Source organism: Punica granatum, chromosome 3 (assembly GCF_007655135.1).
Source record: "Punica granatum isolate Tunisia-2019 chromosome 3, ASM765513v2, whole genome shotgun sequence".
Lineage (NCBI taxonomy): Eukaryota > Viridiplantae > Streptophyta > Magnoliopsida > Myrtales > Lythraceae > Punica > Punica granatum.
In genome coordinates, this window is record NC_045129.1 from 35,631,285 (window position 1) to 35,656,618 (window position 25,334).

Genomic DNA, 25,334 nt, shown 5'->3' on the forward strand with positions numbered 1-25,334 from the left:
GTCTGGGCCTTTATATTTTCATGGGCCTCAGTGTAATTTTCTCCATGGGCCTTAACATTTTCAAGCTTTCTGCCGTCGCTCGGTTGATGCCGAGCTTCACCGCTTTAGCCTCCACTCTCTCTCTCTCTCTTCCTTCTTTCCTCCGGCTACCGGCGGTCTCTTTCCGGCCACTGCGGCTTCTCCGTCCCTGCAGCTGCCTCCGTCGTTATTTGCTCCGTTGAAGTGTAAAAGGTGAGAACTTTCATTTCTTGGGTTCTCTAATTTGTAGATTTTTGCTGGCCTGATTATTGGAAGTGGATTGATTCGTATTGGTGCCTGATGATGGTCTCCGCAGCTGTGAAAATTCTGTTATTCGACTGCCCCGTTTCCCAGATCATTGTCTTCGTGCCCGTGATCAAATTTTGCTTAGCATCTAGTTATCAATAACCAAGCTTTCTAAGGTTGTGTGATTGATGATGATGCACTCTTTCTTGAAGTTCTTGTGATTTGGGAATTATTCAATGTGGATATGGGATAGAAAGAATGCTTATCTAAGTGAAGTTTCAAATTCTTTCATGTTGGGTCGAGCAGTCTTGATGTTTTGGAAGTTATGTGTGGTTAATGTTTATGAATCGATGATTAGTTACGATGTTTGCTCTGTATTTCATTTACAGATGGCTAGGTGGGATGCGATTCTGTCCCTTCCAGTACAGAATCCCCCGATGCTGGAGTTTTCCGCCGCAGATCTTGTGTGGTCTAAGGTGGAAGGTTGGCGCGACAATATAGATAGAGTTGCCCTGATTCCGTATGCGAGAGTGGATGATTTTGTGAAGGGCGAGTCCTCAAACAAAGACTGCCCTACAAGTTTCCACGTTGAAGCGAGGAGGAAGAGGTCTCGAGAATCAACTTACAAACCCAAGGTTGATGGGATTCTTGAATACATACTGTAAGTAACAACATTTTATTGGAAGAAATTTAAGGCATTAATTTTACCCCCTCAAAGAAAATAATGTGGGCAAGGCAGTTTTGTAACTCTGTTGAGATCATAGGTATTGGTGTTCCTTTGGACCCGATGACCCCAGGGAAGGTGGCGTTATACGGCCCAGTCGGGTTTATACCACAAAGAAGAGAAATGCCGGTCGACCTAATACCAAGACAGGTTGCACTTGTCATTTTATTGTGAAACGCCTGATTGCTGAGCCATCGGTTGCTCTCATTATTTATAACCAGGATAAGCATGTGGATAAGAAAGGTCTCCCCTGCCACGGGCCACAGGACAAGAAGGCAGCTGGTACACGTGCCATGTTTGCCCCGTACATCTCAGAGGATCTTCGACTCCGTGTCCTGTCTCTGCTCCATGTTGGGGTTTCTGTGGAAACAATTATGCAGAGGCATAAAGAGCTAGTTGAGCGGCAAGGGGGCCCGAGCAATCGGGATGACCTCTTGACTGACAGGTATGTCCGGAGACAAGAGCTGAACATTCGGCGTTCCACATATGAGCTGGATCCAGATGATATGACCAGCATTGGCATGTGGGTGGATAGTCACCGGAACTGTGTCTTCTTTTATGAGGGGTTCTCCAATTCTGATCCATTCACACTGGGTATCCAGACAGAATGGCAGTTGCAGCAAATGATTCGCTTTGGTAATCGCAGCCTTCTAGTGTCTGACTCAAGATTTGGGACAAACAAATTGAAGGTCTGCTTTTCCTTTTCCTTTTTGGGAAAAACTTCTGTTATTCATTTGCCTCATGCATGGGCATTGTTATTAGTGTGCATAAGTAAGCTAACTCTTTCTTGTTATGATGTTCATCAGTATCCTCTTCACAGCCTTCTTGTGTTCAATTCTGACAATAGGGCCATCCCTGTTGCATGGATTATAGCACCTAGATTTGCAAACACAGATACGCATAGATGGATGAGGGCCCTTTACAACAGAGTCCAAACAAAGGATTCCTCCTGGAAATTGGCAGGATTTATCGTGGATGATCCTCTAGCTGATTTCCTTACTATCAGGTAGGTGGCCAATTTTTCCATCTTTACTTGTATTGGATGCTAGACTAATATTGAGGCTGTGTGGTCCCATGATTCTTCAATAGGTCTTTTATTTAATCGGGGAAGTGACTACTCTAGCAGCTAAGCTTTAGCATATGTTTGTTAATACGTGCTTCTGTCTCATGATTTTTAATGTTAAGTATACTTCGGAGTTTGGACAGATATAGTCGAGAGCAATTGTAGATGTGGTTCTCATCATGGTGGTTTGACACCATCTGAAAATAGCAGAAAAACTTCCTTTGCCTGACAACATAAGAAAATCCAAGATTACTGGGCTTCAGGGCAGATTTCCATTTAGCTTGTATATGTTCTTTCTAGGGAAACATGTGAACAATCGGGTGGTCGAACAAATAATTCACAAGAGGCATAATGAAACCTTTTTTTTCTCCTTAAATCTTTTGTAGAAAAAGTTATTAAATTATTTGGCCAAAGTACTGGTTGGACTGGGTCAAAAATGCCTACATTTTTTGCTAGATTCTGAACTCCTCTCATTCAAAAAGTCCATTAGATGTGTCGAATGTTTACTAAAAAATCTACTATATCCTAGCCTGAATGCAGGCTAGGATCTATTCTGTAGTTCTCTTGTCTTATGCGTTAGGTCTATTTGTAATTAATAACCAGGTAGCTTGTAGAGTGGCAGAAGACCTCATCATTCTTTAAAGATGCAAAAGTAATTGGCTGAATCTATCTTATGTTCTTAATTCAGGGATGTATTCCAGTGTTCCGTGTTGCTATGTTTCTGGCGTGTCCGTCTTGCATGGCACAAGAACTTGATAAGGAGATGTCGGGAAACTGAAATGCGTGCTGAGATATCAAAACAGCTTGGACAAATGGCTGACAATATCTGCAGTGGCAATGGAGCTGTGAGCTTGTTCGAAGGTTTCATGGATGCCTTTGTCGATGCCTCTGACTTAGTGGACTATTTTAAGGCCGTCTGGTATCCTAGAATTGGTCAGTTCCTATGCTTATCTTCTTTTATCTCTTCAGTTGTTATCATTCACAAACCACTCATCTTTCCATTTGACCATGAAAATTGGAACTCCTGTTCGGACATACTTTTGTTTAGATAATTTGATTGTGATTATCACTATAGGTCTTCTCTCGACTGTTTCTTTAACTTGTGAAATTGAAAATATACAATATTCTCTTCATAGGTGTCTGGATAGCTGCGTCAAAGACTCTTCCGCTTGCTAGCCATGAGACTTGTGCAGCAATGGAGTTTTACCACAGACAGCTGAAACTGAGATTACTGAATGAGAAAGACACCGAGGTCTATCGACGCGCTGATTGGTTGGTCCACAAGTTGGGCACGAAAGTGCATGCTTACTTTTGGCTCGATGAGTACTCAGAGAAGGAACACTTTGCACGGTACAAGAAAGAAGAATGGAAGAGTGGCCTCAACTCTTGGCGCAAATCATTGACAATTCCTGATTCCGATGTTTCCATTGAAGGAAGATGTGCTAAGGTGACCAGCCAACTTGATCGAGACAAGGTCCATGTTGTGTGGAACCCTGGATCCCAGTTTGCTTTGTGTGACTGCAGTTGGTCGGAAATGGGCAACCTATGTGAACACGTGCTTAAGGTAATGAAGGTTTGTCGTGATAAAGGGTCCAATGACGAGATGTCCGTTAGCATGTCCAAATTCAGGAGGGCCTTGATCGGGACACTCCATTACCCACCACATGATTCATTGGCACGCGATCATGCTGTGTCTTTGGCACTCTTTGTCCAAATGCAGCTAAGTCCTGCGATTAGTTCAAAAGAACAGGTACCCTCGGGAGTATGAACCAGCGCTGGACTACAGAGCAAGAAAATGATTTGATCTGGCATGTCAATGATCCTCTGGATTCACTTGAAGCTCTTGGTGTCATAGAAGAGCTGATCGGGCTCTCGGGTCTGGTAATTTTGCAGTTGGGGCTGTTGAAGTACATCCTGATAAGATGGATGTAGACCTTTGAATCACACCATATATCCCATCATTGTCGATTGGGTGCGGCAGTGAGGTCCCAGTGTGGAGAAGGGAAAGATCATAACCTAACCAGAGCCGCTATTGAGTAGAACAGTGGTTGCAGTACTCCAAAGAGCTCGTGTCATTCTGTAATTGCTTTCAAGTCGACCATCCAATTGTGGTTATAGAGATTAAATGTAAGGTTCCGGGCTAGATAATGGTGGGGATTCTTACGTCGCATATTATAAGCTTACATATGCATCAAGTATTTGATTGTAAAATGGACAGCATTATTTTTTGGTAGATCAGAATGGACTGGTCTTTGATTCCATGTCTTGGGTAGTTGCATTTTAGGAGGAACTGGAATCGGAATATGCCATTCGTCTACATGTGATTCAACCAAGGTAAGATTGGAAGTGAGCGAGAGCACACGGATCAAGGTTGCTCGGGCCTCGAAGGCTCATGACCTTGATCTAATGTTGATGACCTCTGACTTTATGAGGCTACGGTAAGGTCAACGGATGCTGATCAGTCCGTAAGTGGGCTCCATGTCGAGTTCGCCAAGTCTCTATCCACTTCTACGCACCACAGTTGACATTTATTGTCGAGTAAGTGCATCAGGTGTCTTCGACTCGGGCTGAGGTGCCCATGGACTTCACCCTGGGTTACATGAAAGGCTCTCTCCCCCTCCGTTTGGATCGAGGAAAAGGAAGGAAAGAGAAGATCCCGTATCAAAAGCTTTGAAGATCCCATATAACTTTCCCTCTCTTCCTCTCCCATTCCTTTCCCTCCATTTCTTTCGTATCCAAACAAACAATTAGAGTCACCATACTGACAAGGAGCAACCTCATTAAAACTCTACCGTTTCCCTCCTTAACGTGCCCCCACATAACGGCCATGTAGTAGTGTGTCCCCAACACATGTATGCATATTGCAGTAGTAGAATCGAATGAGAGGGTTTCAGTTGTTCGGCAAAATCCATGTTTACCTCATTTTCAAAGAAACTACTTCGATCCTAAAACATTTTCGATCAGGCACAGAGAACCAAACGAAGTTGTCATACAAAGTCAAATCTCAACGAGTCCAAATTCCAAGTTCAAAGCGAAAGAAATATCTCCTGAAGTACAAACACATAGCAAGGGAGGTTACAGGGAGGTTTTTTCGAACCTTAGACTACGTAAAAAGAGTAATAGGTGTTTCATTGTTGTGAATATCAGTAATTGATTGCTTTTTTGTTTTTGTTTTTGGACGTGGTCTAGGTAAGAATTACATTGAAAGTAGACATCAGCTTCCGATTTCCTCTTCAGGGCCCCATACTGCGGGCACTGCTCAGACATGTCTCATCATCTTGGGCATTCAGCAGTGCCCACGAATGGGAGGTCACTGTTCCCAGCAGTTTTCAGCCCATCAAAGCGGATAAGCCATGGAGCTCTCATGGGCTCCAGTCTTCTCCACTCTTCTGTTGAAGATGCTGCCTTTCTCTTTCACTTTTTCTTCAAGCCCCTGCAAGGAATCATAGGATAGAAACAAACGTTACTTTAGGCATGTCACGTATAATTCTTTTCCAAAAAGGAAGCAACGAATCTCAAGTTGGATCAATCGAAACACAGCACTTTAAGAAGCTTGAAAGATAAGGTTTGAACAGATTTTTTGGAGCAGCATAATGGATAATACTAATTGGGATCTGATATCCTAAAGCTCAGGCACCTTTGCTTTGGAAAATAACGGGACAGAAGGAGGCCAACAAAGATCACACATGGTGGGTCAGGATATACCTTGACCTGCTTTATCTTTATGCGCACGTTACAACCCTCGAATCTCTTTCATGATGCCTGTCTTCTTGATAGGAGTCGTAATCCCGACACCTTTCCACAGCTGGTACAGTAAGAGATTCTTCTTCTTTGGAATGATACACGAATGGAGAGTCTTCCTCTGGAATCCCAATCGGATATGGCTATCGACTCAAGGACCTACCCTGTCTCTTTCCAGAACAGGGTCTCGTTCCAGAAAGTTTCTTGCCTAATCCAACTCTTACCCCACACCCACGGTCATATCGGATATTGTTTACACGAAAGCATTCATATTTCACGATGTGAAATCAATGTGATCTGACTCGTGATACCAACTTGCTGTAAAATCAGACACAGTAACTACGGCGTCTATCTCTGGTGAGATGTCTGTTCCTCCCTGGCTTAGCTAAAAGATAAGCTTTCTAGTCTTCTCCATTCACACAGTATGTTCCAGCTGCGACGGACACATTAAATTTTGGATGGTCTCTAGTTGTTTTTACCAATAATCTGCTATTGTCTTCGACCTTATATTTATTGGTCCTACATGGAACCGCCGGTCTCCAGTTCCCAGCAGCAATTAATGGAATCTGTACCAAGTGCAAACAGCCCATATCAGCAATTTCTTGTGGTCCATCTAATCCCACCAACCGGGACGGAGATAAAGGAAATCACATTAATTAAATAGCAGCACTTGAAGAACAAAGTATGGTGCTTCAGTATCATGAATTCCCTAAAATATCCTGACATGGGACAATACCTTCAGTATCAACCATTATTTCCTTCGACCTTTTCTGAATATGAAGAAAGTTTAATTATGTCCTAGCTCAAATATCACCAGAATATGATGACTATATTTCAGTAGTTAACAAATTTAACTGTATGCTAACAGAATTTGTTTGTGATGAATGTATTAGAAGGAACGAGGTATCTTAGTGGCTAATGAGACGAAGCCCCTGTCACTCTCAGCACTCTTGCCCCTGACCCTATCTTCCCTGGATCCAAAGAGCAAGTGCAGGAATCTGTAACAAGTATTTCCTTATTCTGATAAAGGTGGACCCAATTAAGTTTTACTTGTGTATTTTCAGTGGAGCTCCATTTCGGCCCTCCATCAAAACACCATATTATCAAATTATTAAAGGTAAGAGCAGTTCTTATGAAAGGAAAGAACAGAGACATGATAATTGCAGGCTTGAGAGCTGCTAAACTAATTGTGGATGAACAAAACAGTAAGTATTGTGACCAAAACAGGTACTAGGTTCACTTCCAAAAAGAGAAAGATGATATTTTTTTTTTATCAGTTTGACAGTGAGGAGAAGGAATTGTGTACCTTGACATTCAAGCTCAAATACATAAGACTTCATTCTTCATCTTCTAGTCATGACTTCGAAGCTGCAAAAAGCAAAAAGAATGCATTAGCAAATATGATTAAGAAAGGAGGAGAAGCATATAAAAGAAAGTATGATTATAAAAAATACAAAAAAACTAACATAACACAAGCAAATACCCAGAGAATATACAATCTACGGACAAATAATCACGATAAATGCTATGCAAAAGCCCCATTGGACAATGAGAAACACTGATGGGGGTAGACGCATAGATTTCAGGCCATGTCAAAGAGAACTTGATGGACGAAGTAAAGGATGGGACACACTGCAAACGGATCTGAACAAAACAAAAGGCACCCGGTAGCACCCATGAGTGCAAATGATTCACTGGATAATGGGATCTGTTACTTAAGGATGAAAAGTTTGTCCTTCAAAGACATGCCCACTCACCATAAAATTCTTGATCCAACCAAAATGAAATCGGAACGAAATTCATTGATGGGCACAGATAGAAATCTGTTTACAGTCCTCCCATTACATCATATACACTTTCTTCACCTCCTTCCCTTCTTTACTGATATATGTTGTTTTGGAGGCTAGTTTTAGTATATTCTCCTTTAAGCAATAGCTGGATTTCAATTAGTACGCTGAGATTGGCTATTGCCAGTGATTTCCGTTGTGCACGAGGTAGACATGGCCAGGGCTTCCATAACCATGATGCTGAGGAATCTTCCCAGCAGACTTTTCCATGCAAACAGGAAAACCTACAGGCTTGGGCATCATGGGCTTCGAGAACCTCGGGGTAAATCCAACGGTGGTTCTATAAGAAGGTGAAGGCGACCTTGAATTCGATGAGGATGCGAGTGAAGATGGAGGAGAGATTTTTTTGGCAGATTTGGGGGGCGAAAGGAATGCCCTGATCTTTAAACACGAAAGAGGAGAAGCTGCACGATCGTACTCCTCGATGAGATTGGCCAAATCCTCATCGGAGGTGATTGACACCAAAGCATCTAGATCTTCAGTCGGTAACTGGCACCGAAGAGACATGGTCGTGCCACACAATTCCCCCATCTTCACCATTAATTCTGTTCCAAAATCGTAAAATCTCACTTTGAATCATGCCATATTAAGACACACGCATCCATCAAAGGGCTCTCAGATCATACAGTCAATTGTTCTTTTTTTTGGTGCAATCATACAGTCAGTTCAATCATCTATTCATTGTCAAGCTAACAACTTGTTCACTCGAAATTAAGGACCTAAAGAAGCTGAATCCGAAGAATCAAATCCTTCGCTTGTTTTTATATTAACGATAACAAAATCAGATGAAATCAATTTGGGATTTCCATCGCAAAATTCATGACAACACGCGGAGTTATTCCAATGAAAATGGAGTCTGAGAACGAAATTAAAAAAAAAAGAGAGAGAGAGAGAGAGAGAGCTGAATCAAATCTCAAAATCAAGTTCCTTAATTCGCTACTAAAACCATGATCGGATCCAAAGCCACGGGGATGACGAGCAACCACAAGAGGAGGAAGAAGTGGCGTGTATACTAACCAGCAAAAGAGATGGAGCGGTTGACAGCGAGGACACGGGTCTCGCCGCCGTGGTAACGGAGCTTGCCGTCAGGGTAACGGGGGAGGATCTTACCGCCGTAGCTGCAGAGGAACTTGATGGCGGAGGCGGAGGTGGAGGAGGAGCGGGGAGGCTTAGGGGCGAGGTTGCAGGTGTCAAAGGAGGGTCCGACCATGCTTGTGTAGAGAGAGAGAGGGAGAGAGCGCTTGCAGACACTAACGAAGAGGGGAGAGAGAGAGAGAGAGAGAGAGATCGAAGAAGAAGCAGAAGAAGAAGAGGGCTGGGCTTGGTAGGGAGTTTGGGTTTGCCGCCTTCAGTTCAAAGCTTACCTGGTGAGCCACTGAGGCGTTATTTATAGAGATTTTCGTGCTGAGGTCGGAGCGGGAGCGGCGGGGACGGCGGCGGGCCACCGGGGCGGGACGGTGGGGCCCGCATGCTTACATAAGTAGAAGATTCCCATTCAACCAAGAATTTAGAGATGAGTTGAATTTTAATTTTAATTAGTTTGTAATGATTGTATTGTTGAATTATGAGAAAAAATGTGAAAAAGTAATAATAGTTGAGGTAAATTAATAATTAAGTAATGATTGTATTATTGAATTATGAAAAAAGTGTAAAAAAATAATGAATAGTTGAGATAAAGTAATGATTAAGTAATAATTGTGTTGTTGAATTGAAGGTAAGTGAAATTGAGTTGAGTTGAGTTGAGTTAAAAAAATTTTAAAAAAAACTAAAACACTAATAAATCAAGAAGTTCTCGCCTAAAAATCAATAAGTTATAGCTTCAATTTTTGTAAATGTGATGATCGGTACCTTTTTATTGTTCTAGATCAGCAATGTAAAAATTACATGAAAATTTAATTTAAAAATACTTTTCTTAGATTGTACAAATTTAAAATTTTTATGAAATGTAAATGATAATATAGCACATATTTTATTTTTATAGGGACAAGATATGAATGTCTCGAGAATAATATAGAATCCAAGTGCATCAATTTTATCTAGGTAAAGTAATTATGTTTGGACGAAAAGTTTTAACCCAGGATAGTGTTTCGTGGTTAAAACTTTCAGGCCATAGTTGGGAATGTTTTTCCTTTTGTAACACATCGTGGATCTCACAAGTTTACACTACTAAATAAATTAAATATTACATTATTGATTACTTTTTTAGTAATTCACTATACTTGTCAAATATAACAATCTTACAGTCCTTTTTATATTCTTAGGAAAATAATTTTATGTTTAATATTTTCCTTACAATCTCAAAATCTCAGTAATCTAACAATTTGCGAACCAAATGGCGTGGAATCTTTCGCGGCGCTAAAGCACCTAGCTTGCAAGAAGAAAAAAGGGGAAAAAAAGAAAAAGAAAAAAAGGAACCCACTTACATATTACGTAATGGGTTAGGAAGATAAAAATAGCAATTAATAATACCGATAAATATATAAGAAAACTGCATCCATCCATATTTTTTCCCTTTCTTATGATGAATTTTTCTGTTATAATATGGACTCATGGGTGTAAATTGTAATATAAGAAAATAAAAATAAAAATCCTAATTGTTAATAACATAGTACATGTAACTCATAATGATAATTGAACTTGCACTTTTGGTTGACACGCCCACTCTCTCTCTCTTAAATGATGAATTTAATAAGATCAAATTTGATTCTTTAGATTGTTTGTACCCTTTTATTTTCTTACTCTTATCTCTTTGGACCGTGTTTAATTCATTAATTGCATTTGACTCAAAATTTTACTAATATCGATCATTAGTAATATTCATCTAGATTGTCCATATGTAAAATTTTCACTAGGCCTATAAGCGATTAGGCTCATTTTTTCAACTTAAAAGTTCGAATTGGTAAATTGTGATACTCAATTTCTTTTAAACTTGTAATTTTCTCTTAAATTTTTCCGTGTGGTACAAATATTTCTTAACCCCTTATACAAACCTCGTATGTGGATGATTTTTTAAACTGAGAAAGGACAATTGCATGGCATTTTAATTTGCCACTTAAGTTTGAAGATTAAAGTCTAATTGTTGGTCATAATTTGTACAAGTATACTATCACATCCCCAAACCGAAATCCTAGTAGTCCTAACGTCCTGTCACTATCGGGACTTCATAAGAGAGGATCAAAATCCAACCTATTTCAGAAACGCGAGATTGGATTGTTGAATTTAGAGAGACTACCATGATAACTACAAAAAATAAAATCATAAATTTTATTTCTAGAACAAAAAGGGAAAATATGTTAAAGAGAAAAGGAAAGAAATATTTGAGGAAAAGTGCAATTTAATTATGTTTATTTTTGTATCATTTTTGTTTTCTAAAACTGAACCGGCTTAAAAGTCGTGTTATATAACAATAATAAAGACACAGATTCATCGGACAATTGAATTTACTCTGAGTATAAAGATTATGCTAAAAATGAGATCTCGTGTTCAAATTATCGAAAAAGACTCATGCTTGAGAAGTAATCCCTATAAATGCGCTAACAAGGCGGGTATAGATGGCTAGTTAGTAAAGATAGAAATATCGAATATCAATATCAACTAATTATGGCATTTTACGTATTATATTCCGAATGCAATTTAAAATGGTTTAACTTTAATGAATAAGTAGGAAGGGGTGTCCCGCAGTTTGGTCACGTTCATGCACGCATGGCAATTCAGGTATGACTCTTGAGAGGAATGGAACCCATCCACATCAAATGGAAGAAAGACGAGGAGACAATCATTAAACGAATTTCCTTTCCTTTTCTTTCTTCTCTTTCTTTTTCTTGTTTTGAATATAATTTTTACACATAACATCATAACATTTAATATTTTATTAGGGTGAGCATTACGGAATATTCCTTATTTATTGGTTGTGACTGATACTTACACCATCTACAACACTTGGCCTTTTAGAAATATACGAATTAGATGACTTTATCGAAGAAAATCGTAAATCATCATTCCTTATAGTGACGATAATGTAAAGATATCCTCAACAAAATTACACAAATTCATGTCTCGCTTTTCACGTGATAATAAAGTTTCTCCATTCATTTACTATAATTTCATTGGTACTCCTTTAAATTATATAATAAGGTAGGGTCACCGAAAATTTTCTCTGCATGCACTAAACTCCTGAATGAGAAACATACAGAAATCAAAAATAGAAATAATCCGTCCCCAAACTTCATTTTGTTAATAAAAACAAATGATTACAAGCTATTATATGCTTCAGACGGTCTTTAATTCCTTTGCTTTTCTTATTATTTAAGGTTTCATCGACCTTGTCGGACTCGGAAGTCGGCTTTGCTGATGTTTAAAGATAATCTTCTCCGAGGAAGATCAACTCATATAGAATTATTAAAAGGAAAAAAAAATTTCAAACCACCTCAATCTCCCTTATCGTTTTCCCATGATTATGTCACCCAAAATCCAATTTCAACTGGGTCACCACTAACATGTTTCTCATGGGTCCCACCTGAGCCCCATTTGCTTTTTCTTTCTTGTTTTTTGTTTTTTGTTTTACTTTATAAGAATATATGACTGAATTTCTCTCGACAAATTTCATGATCAATGCTAATACTTTCGAGTAATTAAAGAAATTGACATAGTCCATGATGTATTCATAGTATAAATAATTCAGAGTATTTCCTTATATAATTTTATAGAGATTCGAAATTAAATTATTTCTTTTCCAAGAGAAGATATGTCGTTGAACAACGGAGATTTATTTGTCTTTGTTATTCGCATTTTTCGTTTCCCTTTTATTTCCTTCTTTTTTTAATTTTAGTAATTTTCGGAAGGTGGCGAGCTTATCCGCCTTTATCTCCTTATCCTTGACGTAAGCGAGAGAGAGACTGACGGAGAGAGCCCCTTGCATTTCGTTCAGTCTCGTAAACTACACACGGCTACTTGATTTCTTAATATTTTTCTATTTCAAAAAGCCCTAAAATAAACATTTTAATATAATTAATAAATCGACAGAAATAATTCCAGAATGAGCATTAAACCTAAAACATTTTAATTATGAAATGTAAATATACATTACTATGCTATAGCCTCTTTAATATATATATTTTTTTATTTTTTATTTTTTTTATAGGCCCGAAATAACATTGTGCGTAAAAACTATAAAATCCTCCTAAACTCGCCCGTGATTGAGAAATGGAAAAGCCGTGACACGACACCAGCTGGTCCCAATAAGAATTGAAGTTGAGAGATTTCTACATCGTGCCACATCCAGGTTCATGCAACCGTAGTTTTATATATGAGATGGGATATTTCAAATTTTATACGCAAGTAGAAAGTCTAAACATGGATCGTGATATAAACACCACCAAAATTATTAATAATATATTATCATAATCCAAGATCCAATATTGAATGACAGTTTAGGGATGCAAAGAGAAGTGGCCATATAGTCCCGCCCCGCCCCTTTACTAATTCATGATTAGTGAATCAGTTGAATATGGTTATGTGGTATTTGGAAATGTAATTTAACTCCATTATCATTTTAAATATTTATACTTATATTTAAGTGGAGTTATGTTGGGAAGGGGTGTGCTCAACCAAACAACAACGCAGGATTAATTTTTTTTCCTTACTAGTGTGATCGAGATAGCAACAAATCAAATCAACCAACAAGTAGTAAAGTAAAAGAACACCAATAATTTTACGTGGAAAATCCCGATGTGGGAAAAAACCACGTAAAATTCTTGATGTTATTTTACTTTACTGTTTATTGGTTAATTTGATTTGTTTCTATCTCGATCACACTAGTAGGGGAGCAAGATTAATCGTTGCGTTGTTGTTTGGTTGAGCACACCCCTTCCCAACAACTGGTATCAGAGCCCAAGGTAACGATCATGGGGAAGTGCACACGCTATGCGTGGAAACCCACACCACACCAAGGCCTGAGTGTGGAACTCGTGGCTAATGAAGGGCCTAACAATTGGGTATCTGAGTCTGGAAGTGAAAGCCCAGCTCGAAGTCCTCCACGTAGTCGAGAAGGGGGAGAATTGTTGGGACGGTTTCTCTTCTATATGGAAAATGGTGAGTGTAGGTGTTGGAGATAATTTCACATGGAAAAGTAGAGAGGAAATCCATAAGTTTATATGAGACAATGATCTAGCAACTCATTGGCTTAAGTTTTTGGATTGCGGATGAGCCGGAGTCGGAAGTAAACTCGTGAATTTTTCCTAATAAGTTATAATGATGGTAAGAAAAATGTATGTGTGAGAATTTATTATTAAATATAAGAAAAGGAAAAAAATAATTGTATTGTTGAATTGATAGAAGAATGAAATGGATTGAGAAATATTATTATTAAAAAATTAATATTTTAATAATAATTATAAAAAAATATATGTAAAAATTTATTATTAAATATGAGAAAAAAATGAAAAAATTATGTTGTGAAATTGGAGGGAAATGAAATGTAATGGAGTTATAATGGAATTTAACTCCATTATCAAACTGAAAAGAAACTCTTAATACTGAGTATTTTGCTCAACTGGCATGACGACGAGGACTTGGCCTTAGAAGGGCTAAATTGAACATCCAAGCCCCCGATATTTGACTTCCCTCATTGGTTACAAGTCACTGGAACGATTAAAAACAATTCGAGATATTGAGAACTCTGCCGCATCATATTGCACTGTTATTAATCCTTTCTGCTGTAGCTCAAATATTGAAATTCATCGAATTTTCTTACATCGTGATGCTCCCCATTCCCAAACTTCTCCGGAAAATTATTGACATTTTGATTGATTCAAGAAGGTAGGAGATGAAACAATCAAAGTTGCCCAATTGATAGTTTTGCGTAGGGGTGGGCGAGTCTGAGAACGCCGTAAATTTTGTGATATATGGACCCTACAGTATAAAAGATCGGTTCCGAGATTATATAACCGAAACGTGCACCTCAATTTTAGATCTTGAACCTATCCGGAACCTATGGGATACTGTCGGTTCCGGGTACCCACTTTTTTTTCCCCCCCCCCCTTCCCTTGCTTAGTCGAGCTCAGGGGAGAGGCAACACACAAATGTCATCTGTAGGTCAAAGTAAAAGAGCTGTACCATCTCAAGCAAAAGAAATTGATAACCTCACTTAATTGATAGAAGCAAAATCGTTTAAAAAAGAATGGCGGCAGTTTTCATTAAGCTACGTAGAGAAGAAACAACACCATATTTTTGGAGGCAATAACACAAGCAACTTTGATTCAGTTAGATCAAGAGCTGGAGAATAATAGAAACAAGAAAACGAGCAATTGAAACGAATTAAGTTATAAATTTATTTAATTTTCAAAGAATGTAATGGCGAGAAATTAACAGTGAAGAAGACGAACTCAGCATAAACATACCGTGAAGAAGATGAAGAAGAAGAAGAAGCTGAGAGAGACAACAGAGAGGAAGGATGGAGGAGAGAGGAGAAAATAATCAAATTGGGAAAAGGCAGGCCAGCATTCTCGTGTATTATCATACTTTTTTTTGATGAATAAAAGGGTTGATCGGGTTATTAGTCCGCTGTACCCGTTTTAATTAAGGGAATCTAACCGTCACGAAATGTTTTTTTTGCCATAGCTCGCTGAGACTTTAGCCCAATTTGATCACCGCAACCTCACCAACACACTAATGAATTAAGTCCAAGGTCCACTGAATCAAGCATCAAACACCGCCATCCCATAATATACGCACATAGTGGCGAGCCCTACGTCCTCAGTGAAGTTCGAACTCGTGATATTTAAGTAAAGCGCTTATGCTTAATCATTAGATCACCGTGTTGGTGGTCTCGTGTATTATCACACACAAATAATATATAAGTTCTGATTTCGATTCCAAGGTATCCGGTGTATAGGAATAAGAACTGAAATTGAAATTTTCTGATTCGTGATCTTGGAAATAGAAACTTACTCATTATCAGGACTCTACCCAAATTGGTAGATTCTGACTGATATATGAAATTTGTGCACTTTCTACCAGTACGTTGCGGACTCGGCGTGCAATAAAAATTCCCAACTTAGAGTGTTCCTTTCTCTTTATGACACGTGGCGTGGGCCCACGGCTTTGCCACTTGTGTATAGTGAGATTAGGAATTGGGAGGACACGGAACCCATCAAGTTGGGTCCGTTAGCCCGGGTCGGTTGTCATCTGTTTGGCCTTTTCCATGAGCGGGTGAGCTCAGACGTGTCACTTGATGGTTAAGTCTTTTTTTCTTTTTCTATTTTCCAAAAAAAATCGCGAGGAATATAATTTTTTCCTCGTATTCTCAAAGTTGGTAGCATTTTTTTCCTTCTTCTTTTTTCGATTACCGGGAGATCAAAGTGTATTAATAATCAGAGTAGTCATTTTTTTTCGATTACAAAAATTGATAATCATTTTGTTATCGCGAGAATATTTAAGATTACTCAATTCAGTAATCACACTTTCTGGTAACATGTAAGTAGAATGAGGATTGGGAGATCGAAAGTCAATTGACAATCGAAACCTGCACGGGTTCAAACCTTCTATGGACTTATTATGTGTATTGCATATGGCAAGAGAGAAGCTCCAGAATTTTCAAAAAGAGCAGCTGCATCAAATCCTGCATTGATTAAGAAAATTGTAAATGGTGTTTTTGAGAGTACTGGTTTTGCCTATATCTTCTTTAGCTGGTAAATCGGGGCCTGCGCTCCACGGATTAATTTTGTTCCCCAATTTTTATGGGATTTTAATGCATGTTTGAAGAGTTTAGCCTTGTATTATTGGATTGCGGATGGTGTTTGGATAGTATAAGTAAGATTTTGATTGAATAAAGATATCAACCTTTCCAAAAAGAATGCGGTTTTTCAAGTTCGAATTTTTTATTCTCTACCTTATGAAATTTATATGGCTTACCACTCAATTGACGGAGTCCTGGCAATTTTTTTTATTTGATGAGTAAAAATACTAGGTCAGGTGATTAGCCTACTGTGGCTGTCTCAATTAAGGAAATCTAATCACCACGAAATGTTTCTTTCGCCATAACTCGTTGAGACTTTTAGCCCAACTTGATCACCGCAGTCCCATCAACACACTAGTGAATTAAATCTAAGGCTCATTGGATCAAGCATTATGGGCTGGCCACCACCATCTCATAATACACCCATATAGTGGTGAGCTCTACGTTCTCAGTGAAGTTCGAACTCGTGATATTAAAGTGAAACGCTTGATGCTTAATCACTAAACTACCATACTGGTGATGTTTCTTTTTTTTTTTTATTATATGCAAGTAGTCTTCCCCTTTTCTCTTATCCTTTTTCTTTTTCTTTTTTTTTTATTTTTCTCAAATTTTATTCTTTTTAAATCTTATGGTTTGTTTGGTTTCAAAGTGTGATCTTAAAATCACACTTTAACTTAATTATATCCACAACAAAACAAAATAATTCATACAAAATCAAAGGGTGGACTCCATTTATACTATCATTTTTTTCACAACAAAACAAAATAACTCATACAAAGTCAAAGGGTGAACCTTATACATAACCATTTATACAACTCTTTTTCAAAATTAAAATCTGATTTTAAAATCCTACTTTGAAACCAAACGGAGCATTAGACACTGAAATGTGTGGGGCCCTGACGCTATGTGGGCCTAGGGTGCCCCGAGGGAGACCGTTTTGTGGTGGCGGCGTAGGGTATGCAGCTATGTACCCAAACATTTATTTTAGGTGTAGCCTAAACAATTTTAACCATCTAACTGGATTATCGTATCTATTGATTGTTGTAATTCACATATTAATTTGGACAAGGTCAGTTTCAATCGATTGTTGTGAATAATTGGGTCAAGGGCATGCTCTTCGTTCACTCTGACAGCATTCGACATACAATATATATATATATATATATATATATATATATAAAATTATATTGTCTTGTAAGCGTTTTCAAAGTCATTTCGCTCGACAAAATTTTGTTGTTCGAGATCGATCCATTTGGTCTGTTCAATTGTCTCATAATTATATTATTCGAACTCTGTAAATTTTTTTTGGTGTGAATCATGATATTTGAAAGTTCAATTAGGTCATGACTAATCCAGTCGAGCCGATCGTTAGCCCACTAAGAGGTAAATCTCTCGCAGCGTGGATTTTTATATTCACAGGGATTTGAACCCGAAATATTACTTAAGTGAAACCAACACCGAACCGTTTGAACTAACCCACCTTGTTAACTCTCTAATTTGACAAAAAGAATAGACTTTGTCTCATTGATCATTCTGGCTCACCTAAAGTTCCCAAACGTAGGACGAATTATGAATTGTCTTCCTTTCGAATAATTCAATGGTCGGCAGTGTTTGCAAACGAACAATGGCATACATATTTATGTTTAGAAACTTCCTCTTTTGGGGACCTTTTTCATGGTGGGAATTCTTCAAGTTCAAGGAAACGGCTTTATGATGTGGCCTATTGATTGGGAATGCTTCTATACAGTCCTCGTGGGGCCCTGCGTGGTCCGAATCTCATCATCGTTATGGACGGACCGGAAATGGAAAGAGGGTCGAATTCTATTAATTTGTTTAGAGTGCTACGAAATTAAATATCAGAACGTGTAAAATTTAATTCACGCGTTATTTATTCACTTTTCCATGCTTTGATGGATTAACGAAATCAAATATCAGATCGTATAAGATTTAATCCACGTTGTTTATTCACTTTTGCGTACTTTGATGGAATATATTTGAAAGAGATCCCGATGTACGTGGAGGCTAGGCCCACGCGCTCCGACTGTGATCGGAACAATCGAATGAGGACTAGTGAGAATTGATCGATTTGTGGTCCAGTGTTGTTGCCTTCCGAGGTTTTGACAAATAATGTAAAATCAAATGGTAGGCCGGAAAGCAATGAAGGGAAAAAGAATTAATCAACCTTGCGGACCTTGAATTTTCCATCCCTTCTTTGTGTATAACTCGGGACATTGAATATCGTATGATATTGCAGCGCGCAAATGGTACCGCAGGTCGGTGGACCGGGCTCATCTTTGACAGATGAGGATACATACCGAAGCCGCGTCTTATATATGAATAGCATGAGGACAGACACGGGCTCTGCGTATGCTTGAAGGATTTAGCAGAAGTCCTTGACAAAAAGTCTGCACAAATTATGGAAGAAATTTCGGATTTGACACGCCTGCCATCACCCGAACCCAGAACCTGTGCTTCTCCGGTCAAAGAAAGAGGAGGAGTTCACGAGCATCGATCGCACCATGGAAAAATACGAATTGGACAACGAGTTTCTCTACCGTTTGTAGTCCAATATCACAGTACTAAGTCTTGCTGAGTTGATATCAATGCGGGAGAAGATGCGGTTATCTTTTTGATATGGAAGCGGACACATTAAGTGTGAATTGGGCTCCTCTGCTTTTACATATTCTGTCATTCGTCATCATGCCATAATTCTGGTTGATTGATGTCTACAACAATTCGATTTAAAATTCGCTCTATCCTAACATGCCCGTCTATGTTTGTATCTTGATTCAGATAACGCTACGAAGAGATCATATCAGACTGTGAAGATAGACGTGTGATACCTTACCTGCATCATGACCCGAGCGATCAGCAGCCCGGTTTAGAAATGAGCGGAACATGTGTTTGGTTAATCAACGCGTGTAAATACACTAGCAGAGACATATAACCGAACATGTGTTTGAAGACCAAGGAAACTCAGCAGTGGTCCTCAACCAAGTCTGCAATTTTTGTTGGCTCCCAAGGTTGAAAAGTAGTACAATGTGAAACAGTAGGAATGGAAATGTAAGAAAATAATGTAGCATAGGCAGAAACTTGAATTTTTCAGATGACGTGAACTTCCAATATCGTGGAAAACACGGCAAGCTGCCGGTACCACTGAGAGATCAACCTGAATTATCGCGCGGTTAAAACTAGTAATGGAAATTGAGCCACGGTTGTTGATGCAGCTCGAGTCTATTAGTTGTTGCTTTTTAAAGTTTGAGAGAAATTAAGCACCATATGTATGAAAGAACTGAAGAGCCAAACCATGAATTTCCTCGATTTATTCCGCTATTCGCTTTTAGAGGAAGGAGAAGTAGTTTTGACCTAGAATTGTACCGATTTCCTCAGTTTCATTCAGAAGCTCGATTTTTCTTAGTATCACGAGCCCTGGCGAGACGTGCCTAATTCGTGCTCAGAGGAACAAAGGCCGAGGCTGATCGAATTTTAGCAGAGGAAAAACTTAAATGAGTGCGAATTGGAATTTGTGGTGTAAATGTTACCCATCCATACCAGTATATACATATGGAGACTGGACGGGCAACTCTTTGTGCCTTACGGAAAAGATCTGATGCTCTTCTGAACGATCTTATAAGAGAGACTGACGAACTACTCTGATAATCACTGCAAACTTTCGATGAGGTGCTGTTAGGATTCAATCGTTCTAATTTGTTTTTAGTTAATTTCAACTGTCATTCATCTTAGTTTGTTACTAGGCCATCTTTCCACATTGCTAAGACCGGATTCAATCAATATTATCGAGCAGCACTTGTAGTCTTCTTCAGGGTCCAGATCCAGGAGATTCCCTGCATTCTTCCACTTCAATGCCGAAACAGTGTCAAGAAAGGAGACTTCGTCTATACTTGTGAAACGCGCTCCCGTCCATTCCTGATGCACGCTCTGTGGAGTCCCAAGTGCCGGACCCTGAGGAAGAATCCACTGCTGCTTAAAGGATTTTCTTCTATTGCATCGTACTGTCCTAAGAAAGCAAATTAATTGGATTTGATCAAATTTCTTACGGTCGGACCTGTTTCATTTAACTTATTTAAGCAATGTTAAATCATCAGAGGTCGCTGATCAATTCTTTAGGATGACCCATTTTCTGAGTGCACATACAAGCTGCTTGAAGAACACAGTGAACATCAAGGACAAGAACAAAGTTGGTTTAAGAAACTTGAAAGGACGTGCCCAGATAATCCGATCTCTTTCTTCATTTGACAGCGAAACAAGGAACAATGTAATAAAAAACAACCTTAATTGAGATTGACTTGCCAATTAAGGAAAAAAAAAATACATAGCTGCACAGATGATGTTCTTGATTAGCTGATGGAGGGTGTGCCTGGATCTGGATTACATTAATTCGAGATTAGTTTATTTCCAAATAACAACACCTCATGTGCAATTTCCATCTTCCAGGGCCTCTTCTTTACATATCAGGTTTCATTGAATTTAACAATCTAAGGTCAGCTCGTGATGATTGGCTTGATTGGGGCCGGAGCAGGAGGAATGAAATGCTTGCTTTTTAAGGATTTAAAATGCAGCAAAACCTATTCGAAAAAAAATATTCGATATTTGTTTGGATGTATGTATTATTCTCTTATGTAGCACTCAGAAGTATTTGCTTTCCCTGAAATTCATCGAGTTTAATTGCAACAGGTAACTGGCAGATCCAGCAACTTGTGAAGGAAGACAGAGAGATATAAACCTAAGGTAGAGGCACTCAAGGAAATATGTATAGGATGGCTGAGGCGTTGGCCTTCATGAAGAAATGCAACATATTGTTGCCGGTTCAGCCCCATGAGTGCCCCTGCATTCCTATTCAATGTGAATCTTTACTGAAGCGATTTTTTGACAAAGTCCTATTCCTTTGCTTAAATACTCTGTCCCTTGATGCCTCTAGCTTTAGTTTATCCTTGTCTATGCCCCTCCCGAGCTAGAGTTCGGGTCATGCGCGCCGAGAAAGATCACCACATGTTGGCTGAGCATAGATAAATCCTTATTTCAACTTCTATGAATTGGAAAACCGTCTTTACCAACCGTAGTCTCACCAAATAATTTCTCATATGTTCTTCGGACTATGGCCATTCACCACACATCCAGTTCTGTCTAACCAAAACAGATAATACGGGCTGAAATGCTCAAAAAAGGAAGAAACAAAAGTGTAGCATAAATAAACCAAGTAATAGAAAGTTCGTTGATCACGAAGAGTACATTTCAGTAGCTGAAGAGATTTCACAACAGTAAACCAGATATCAAGGTATGTTGACTCATGAACTCTCTCTTCCCGTCTCTCTCTACACCTGAGCAGAAGATGCTTTCTGTCTGAAGCAAACTCAATCGGAGATATGGTGAGCGCTGAAGCTGCAAGGAAAGTCGTCGGCATCATCGGTATGAAGTATGAACTGTGAACTCCCTCATCCACTTATTATTCCTGCATGCTCCTTTCTTCTCCTTAGCTGCATGCATGCGTATGTGCTGCATGAGCTCGCAGAATGCCTTGTCTTGATGTTATAGGTGACGAGGATTTAGTCGAATAATCCCTTTCGTTTCCTCATGGAAAATCCTGTGTTGAACGACGTGAGCTTGAGCTTTATTTTATTTGAACGAAGTTCAGTGATTCTCTTTAATTAGGTTAGTGATTCATCAGCGTATCGATGAACTAATTTACGATTTATGCATTATCCATTAATGTGCTCCATTGGCTTGTATTCGTTTTTTTTTAATGAATTATTCGTTTTGCTTTTCGTAACATGCAGGCTTGGCAGGACATTTTCATAATATTTTAGATGCTCCTCGAGCTTGCCTTCGAGTTCCTCCAGGGTCTCTTTCTTTATTTCCGGTGATCATATCTCTTGAGAGATGTTGTCTTCTGACTTCATAACTCTGAGCCCGACGTAAGCTCGGAGCACTTTTCTCAGAGCATCGATGGCGAATTGGATCCTGAAGCCTGCCCTGATCACTGCTTTTAAGGAGATGAACCAGTTGGTAAGAACATCTAGTGTTATATATCTATAACTTTAACTGCCCACTCCTTCAACTGCCTGACACAAGAAAAGAAATACCAGTGACTTCAGGGGGGCTTAGTTTGGATCCAATGGTGAGATCATCACCGTTTTTCTTATACAAGTCCTTGTACACCGGGGCTAACTCCTGCGCTACGAGAATATCCCCGACCCTCACAAACGGCATACGGACAACCCCGACTTTCTTCTAGTTTATGTACTTTCGTCTAACATACCAGCTTTCTCTGAGACTGCTTAAAGGTGCAGAATCAAGTTTATCAACGAGCTGCAGGAACTCCTCATCGAAACGCAGATGAGAGTCGACAAGGATCCTGTCATCATCCCTGATTAAAAACCTCGAACAACTCCTCTTCGCTGTTGAGAATGTTGTCGAGCTCCTTTTTGTCATCCTCGTGAGAGATTGAAGAATGTCTTTGAGGAAGCACACCGGCTTAATCTTCTTTTCAGCTTCTCTCACATATTTCTGCATTTCTTCAGGGGACAATCCTTTGCTGATAACTTTACCGGAACCGCAAGTGTAAGCTGCAATAATAACGAAGTATTGAGCCAGGTTTAATTTTTCACGGACAAGGTCCTGAGGATTTATAATGGTTGATTCAACTCCATGAAACTACAAAAATATCATGCTAAACGCCTGCTAGAGGTAAAAATCCTGGTGATAGAAGCTTGAGAATAAAAATACCTCTTGCATCACGCATTTGATCTCAGCACAATAATTGCACCCCTTGCAATAGTAAACACAGGCCCATTTGTCCCCGACTCCTTCGCAGGAATCACAGTACCACGACTCATCAACATAGTGAGCTTCAAGGGAATCCTTCAGGACGAGTTTATGAAGATGTTTCTCCGGCTTAAGGGTCCAGGGCAACAGACCGCATTGGAAGTGAGTGGTGAAATCACAGGTAAGGCAGCAGAACATGGGCGAATCTTTGCAGGGCTCACTGCAGGAGTTGCACTTCTTGTCATGATCTGCGGAGTTCGAGTTCTCAAGGAAGATAAGAGGGTGAGTGTGGCCATCGTATATTATGCAGGGTTCGTTGTCAAGGGATGCACGGCCGACATAACTTCCACCATCAGCCATCTCCTTGATTGCAGACACAAAGGTCGTTTCTTTCTTTTGCTGGGAAAAGATGATTCAGGGCTGTTGCATTTTCATCTGCAGAAATGGATCAATATACTTATACACACACATATCTAATATTTATTTATATATACATATATACATATATATATATATATATGTATTGTATATAACACATTCCATAGTCAGCTTCGAGGGAATCCTTCAGGACGTGTTGAGTTTACGCAGATGAATGATGATGGTCGTTGTCCAATATGTGTCCTGGTCAATGGACCACACAGCAAGTGGATGGCAATTAATATCACAGGCATTGTTACCGACCCTCCTGACACTGGGGATGCATCGGGCTGACCCTTGATCTGCCTCGAGACCCCTGTACAGTACGGAACGGCCCGCGATCTCCCAAACAACCTGGGATAAATGGAAAAAATTAAGTTAGAAATTAATAGTCGACCAAATGAGATAAAACAAAATTAGGTGAGAAGTTGATTATCCAATTATTTTAAGAGTAAGATGTCTCTTTCTTTAGCTGAGGTTGTGGCTTGATCTGGATTATATGTAATTCATAATTCAATTTGTTTTTGAATCATCCTAAGAATAATGAAATCCTTTTCACACCTGGGCTAGCCTGGAGCATCTGCCTCCTAATTTTTTGAGTCAACAGCATATATACATTCCATGGCAACTTCTGATTTCTGAGTTCGTATCCAGTCAGTAGTTAGCTTCACATATATTCACATGATCCCTGGATCAGCTTATTTGTCTAATATTTCTCGCATGTGATTGCCATTGCCGAAGATAGCTCAATTGGAGCATAGTCTGCTGCTTCTGTCTTGCTGAACCGTTTGCTTCTCCTTGATAATTTCTTTCCTTCCCCTTTGTACAACTAGTTTCCTACGTGCTGATTGCTTCTGTTCACTCACCCATTATCTCTTGCTCTCTTTATCATAGTTCTAAATATTGATGGATAGTGGAAAGCAGAACTTGCCTGAAAGGATTAACCACCCAGTTCATTACACCGGACCAGACTGGTTCTCTCCCAGTACGACGGAATGGAATGGTCTTTTCTGTCCCTTTGCAGTATATGCTTAAACAGTTGCAAGAAGGGAGACTTTTGTCTATTCTTGCGAAGAGGTTGGCTGTGAATTCAAGATGCATGTCGCATGCAGTCCCAAGGCTGCCGAGCACCCTCTGTTCTTCCCTGAGCAAGTCCGTCCTGATTTACCAATGAGGTGCCACTCGTGCTCAAGAGAATGCAATGGGCTGATGTTCTGGTGCGGGGACTACTCTTGTGACTGCAGACTCTCTCTTGCAGACCATTACCTGTTCTGATCCCATACAGTCCTAAAGGGTATGACATGAACCTCAACCCTCACAGACTCTCATCTTGGAGGGGTCAATGAAGATGACTGCTGGTGCGATGTTGGTGAGCAGCAGCTTCATCCCACGCAGTGTGTCTACCGCTCCACTGATCCTCCATTCATTGCCACCATCGGCTGCGTATTGCCCCACGTATGTACACGCGTATGTCCTGCACTATTCTTCAATAGATAGTCATGTATAGCTAGCTGGCTCGATCTTCGGTTTGTGGCCACCATCAATGTTGGTTTCTTTGCCCCGGCACATGTATGTCACTTGTTAGATTGTACGTGCACATACAGGGGGAACTTGGGGCGATCCAAGTGAGGACTGTGAGTGGTCATGTTTTAGGCTTCGTACATCCTCAAGACTCCACCAAGCAATCTCTAGATGCCGAGAAAGCAAAAGTGAACGAGGCCACTGAAGGGATAGAGGAAAGCGAAATCAGGACCAAGGCTG

At 39.5% G+C, this 25,334-nt stretch overlaps 2 protein-coding genes and 1 long non-coding RNA gene across 7 annotated transcripts; 2 read left to right on the top strand and 1 right to left on the bottom strand.

The window, feature by feature from the left end:
- Positions 1 to 74: 74 nt before the first annotated feature.
- On the top strand, positions 75 to 4,312 carry LOC116201669. The gene is made up of 6 exons (XM_031532971.1): positions 75 to 231; positions 654 to 925; positions 1,029 to 1,677; positions 1,795 to 1,994; positions 2,740 to 2,984; positions 3,188 to 4,312. The coding sequence occupies exons 2-6, from the start codon at positions 654 to 656 to the stop codon at positions 3,817 to 3,819; spliced, it is 1,998 nt and encodes a 665-aa protein (XP_031388831.1). The 5' UTR covers positions 75 to 231; the 3' UTR covers positions 3,820 to 4,312.
- Positions 4,313 to 5,014: 702 nt separating this feature from the next.
- On the bottom strand, positions 5,015 to 9,012 carry LOC116201672. Of its 5 annotated transcripts, none has more exons than XR_004155916.1 (5): positions 8,657 to 9,012; positions 7,550 to 8,184; positions 7,099 to 7,160; positions 5,763 to 6,358; positions 5,019 to 5,484 (listed from the first exon to the last, which is right to left on the bottom strand). XR_004155916.1 is itself a non-coding variant. In XM_031532978.1 (2 exons), exons 1-2 carry the CDS (start codon positions 8,847 to 8,849, stop codon positions 7,757 to 7,759), a joined length of 621 nt encoding a protein of 206 aa, XP_031388838.1. In that variant the 5' UTR covers positions 8,850 to 9,012; the 3' UTR covers positions 7,438 to 7,756. The 5 variants fall into 5 exon arrangements, 1 of the variants encoding a protein (XP_031388838.1); XR_004155915.1 differs by having other exon boundaries at positions 5,757 to 6,358; XR_004155918.1 differs by lacking the exon at positions 7,550 to 8,184 and having other exon boundaries at positions 5,015 to 5,484; positions 5,757 to 6,358.
- A 9,564-nt stretch (positions 9,013 to 18,576) lies between these two features.
- On the top strand, positions 18,577 to 19,698 carry LOC116199169. The gene is made up of 2 exons (XR_004155484.1): positions 18,577 to 19,026; positions 19,167 to 19,698. It is a non-coding gene; the product is annotated as an uncharacterized LOC116199169 (long non-coding RNA).
- The last annotated feature ends 5,636 nt before the right edge of the window (positions 19,699 to 25,334 follow it).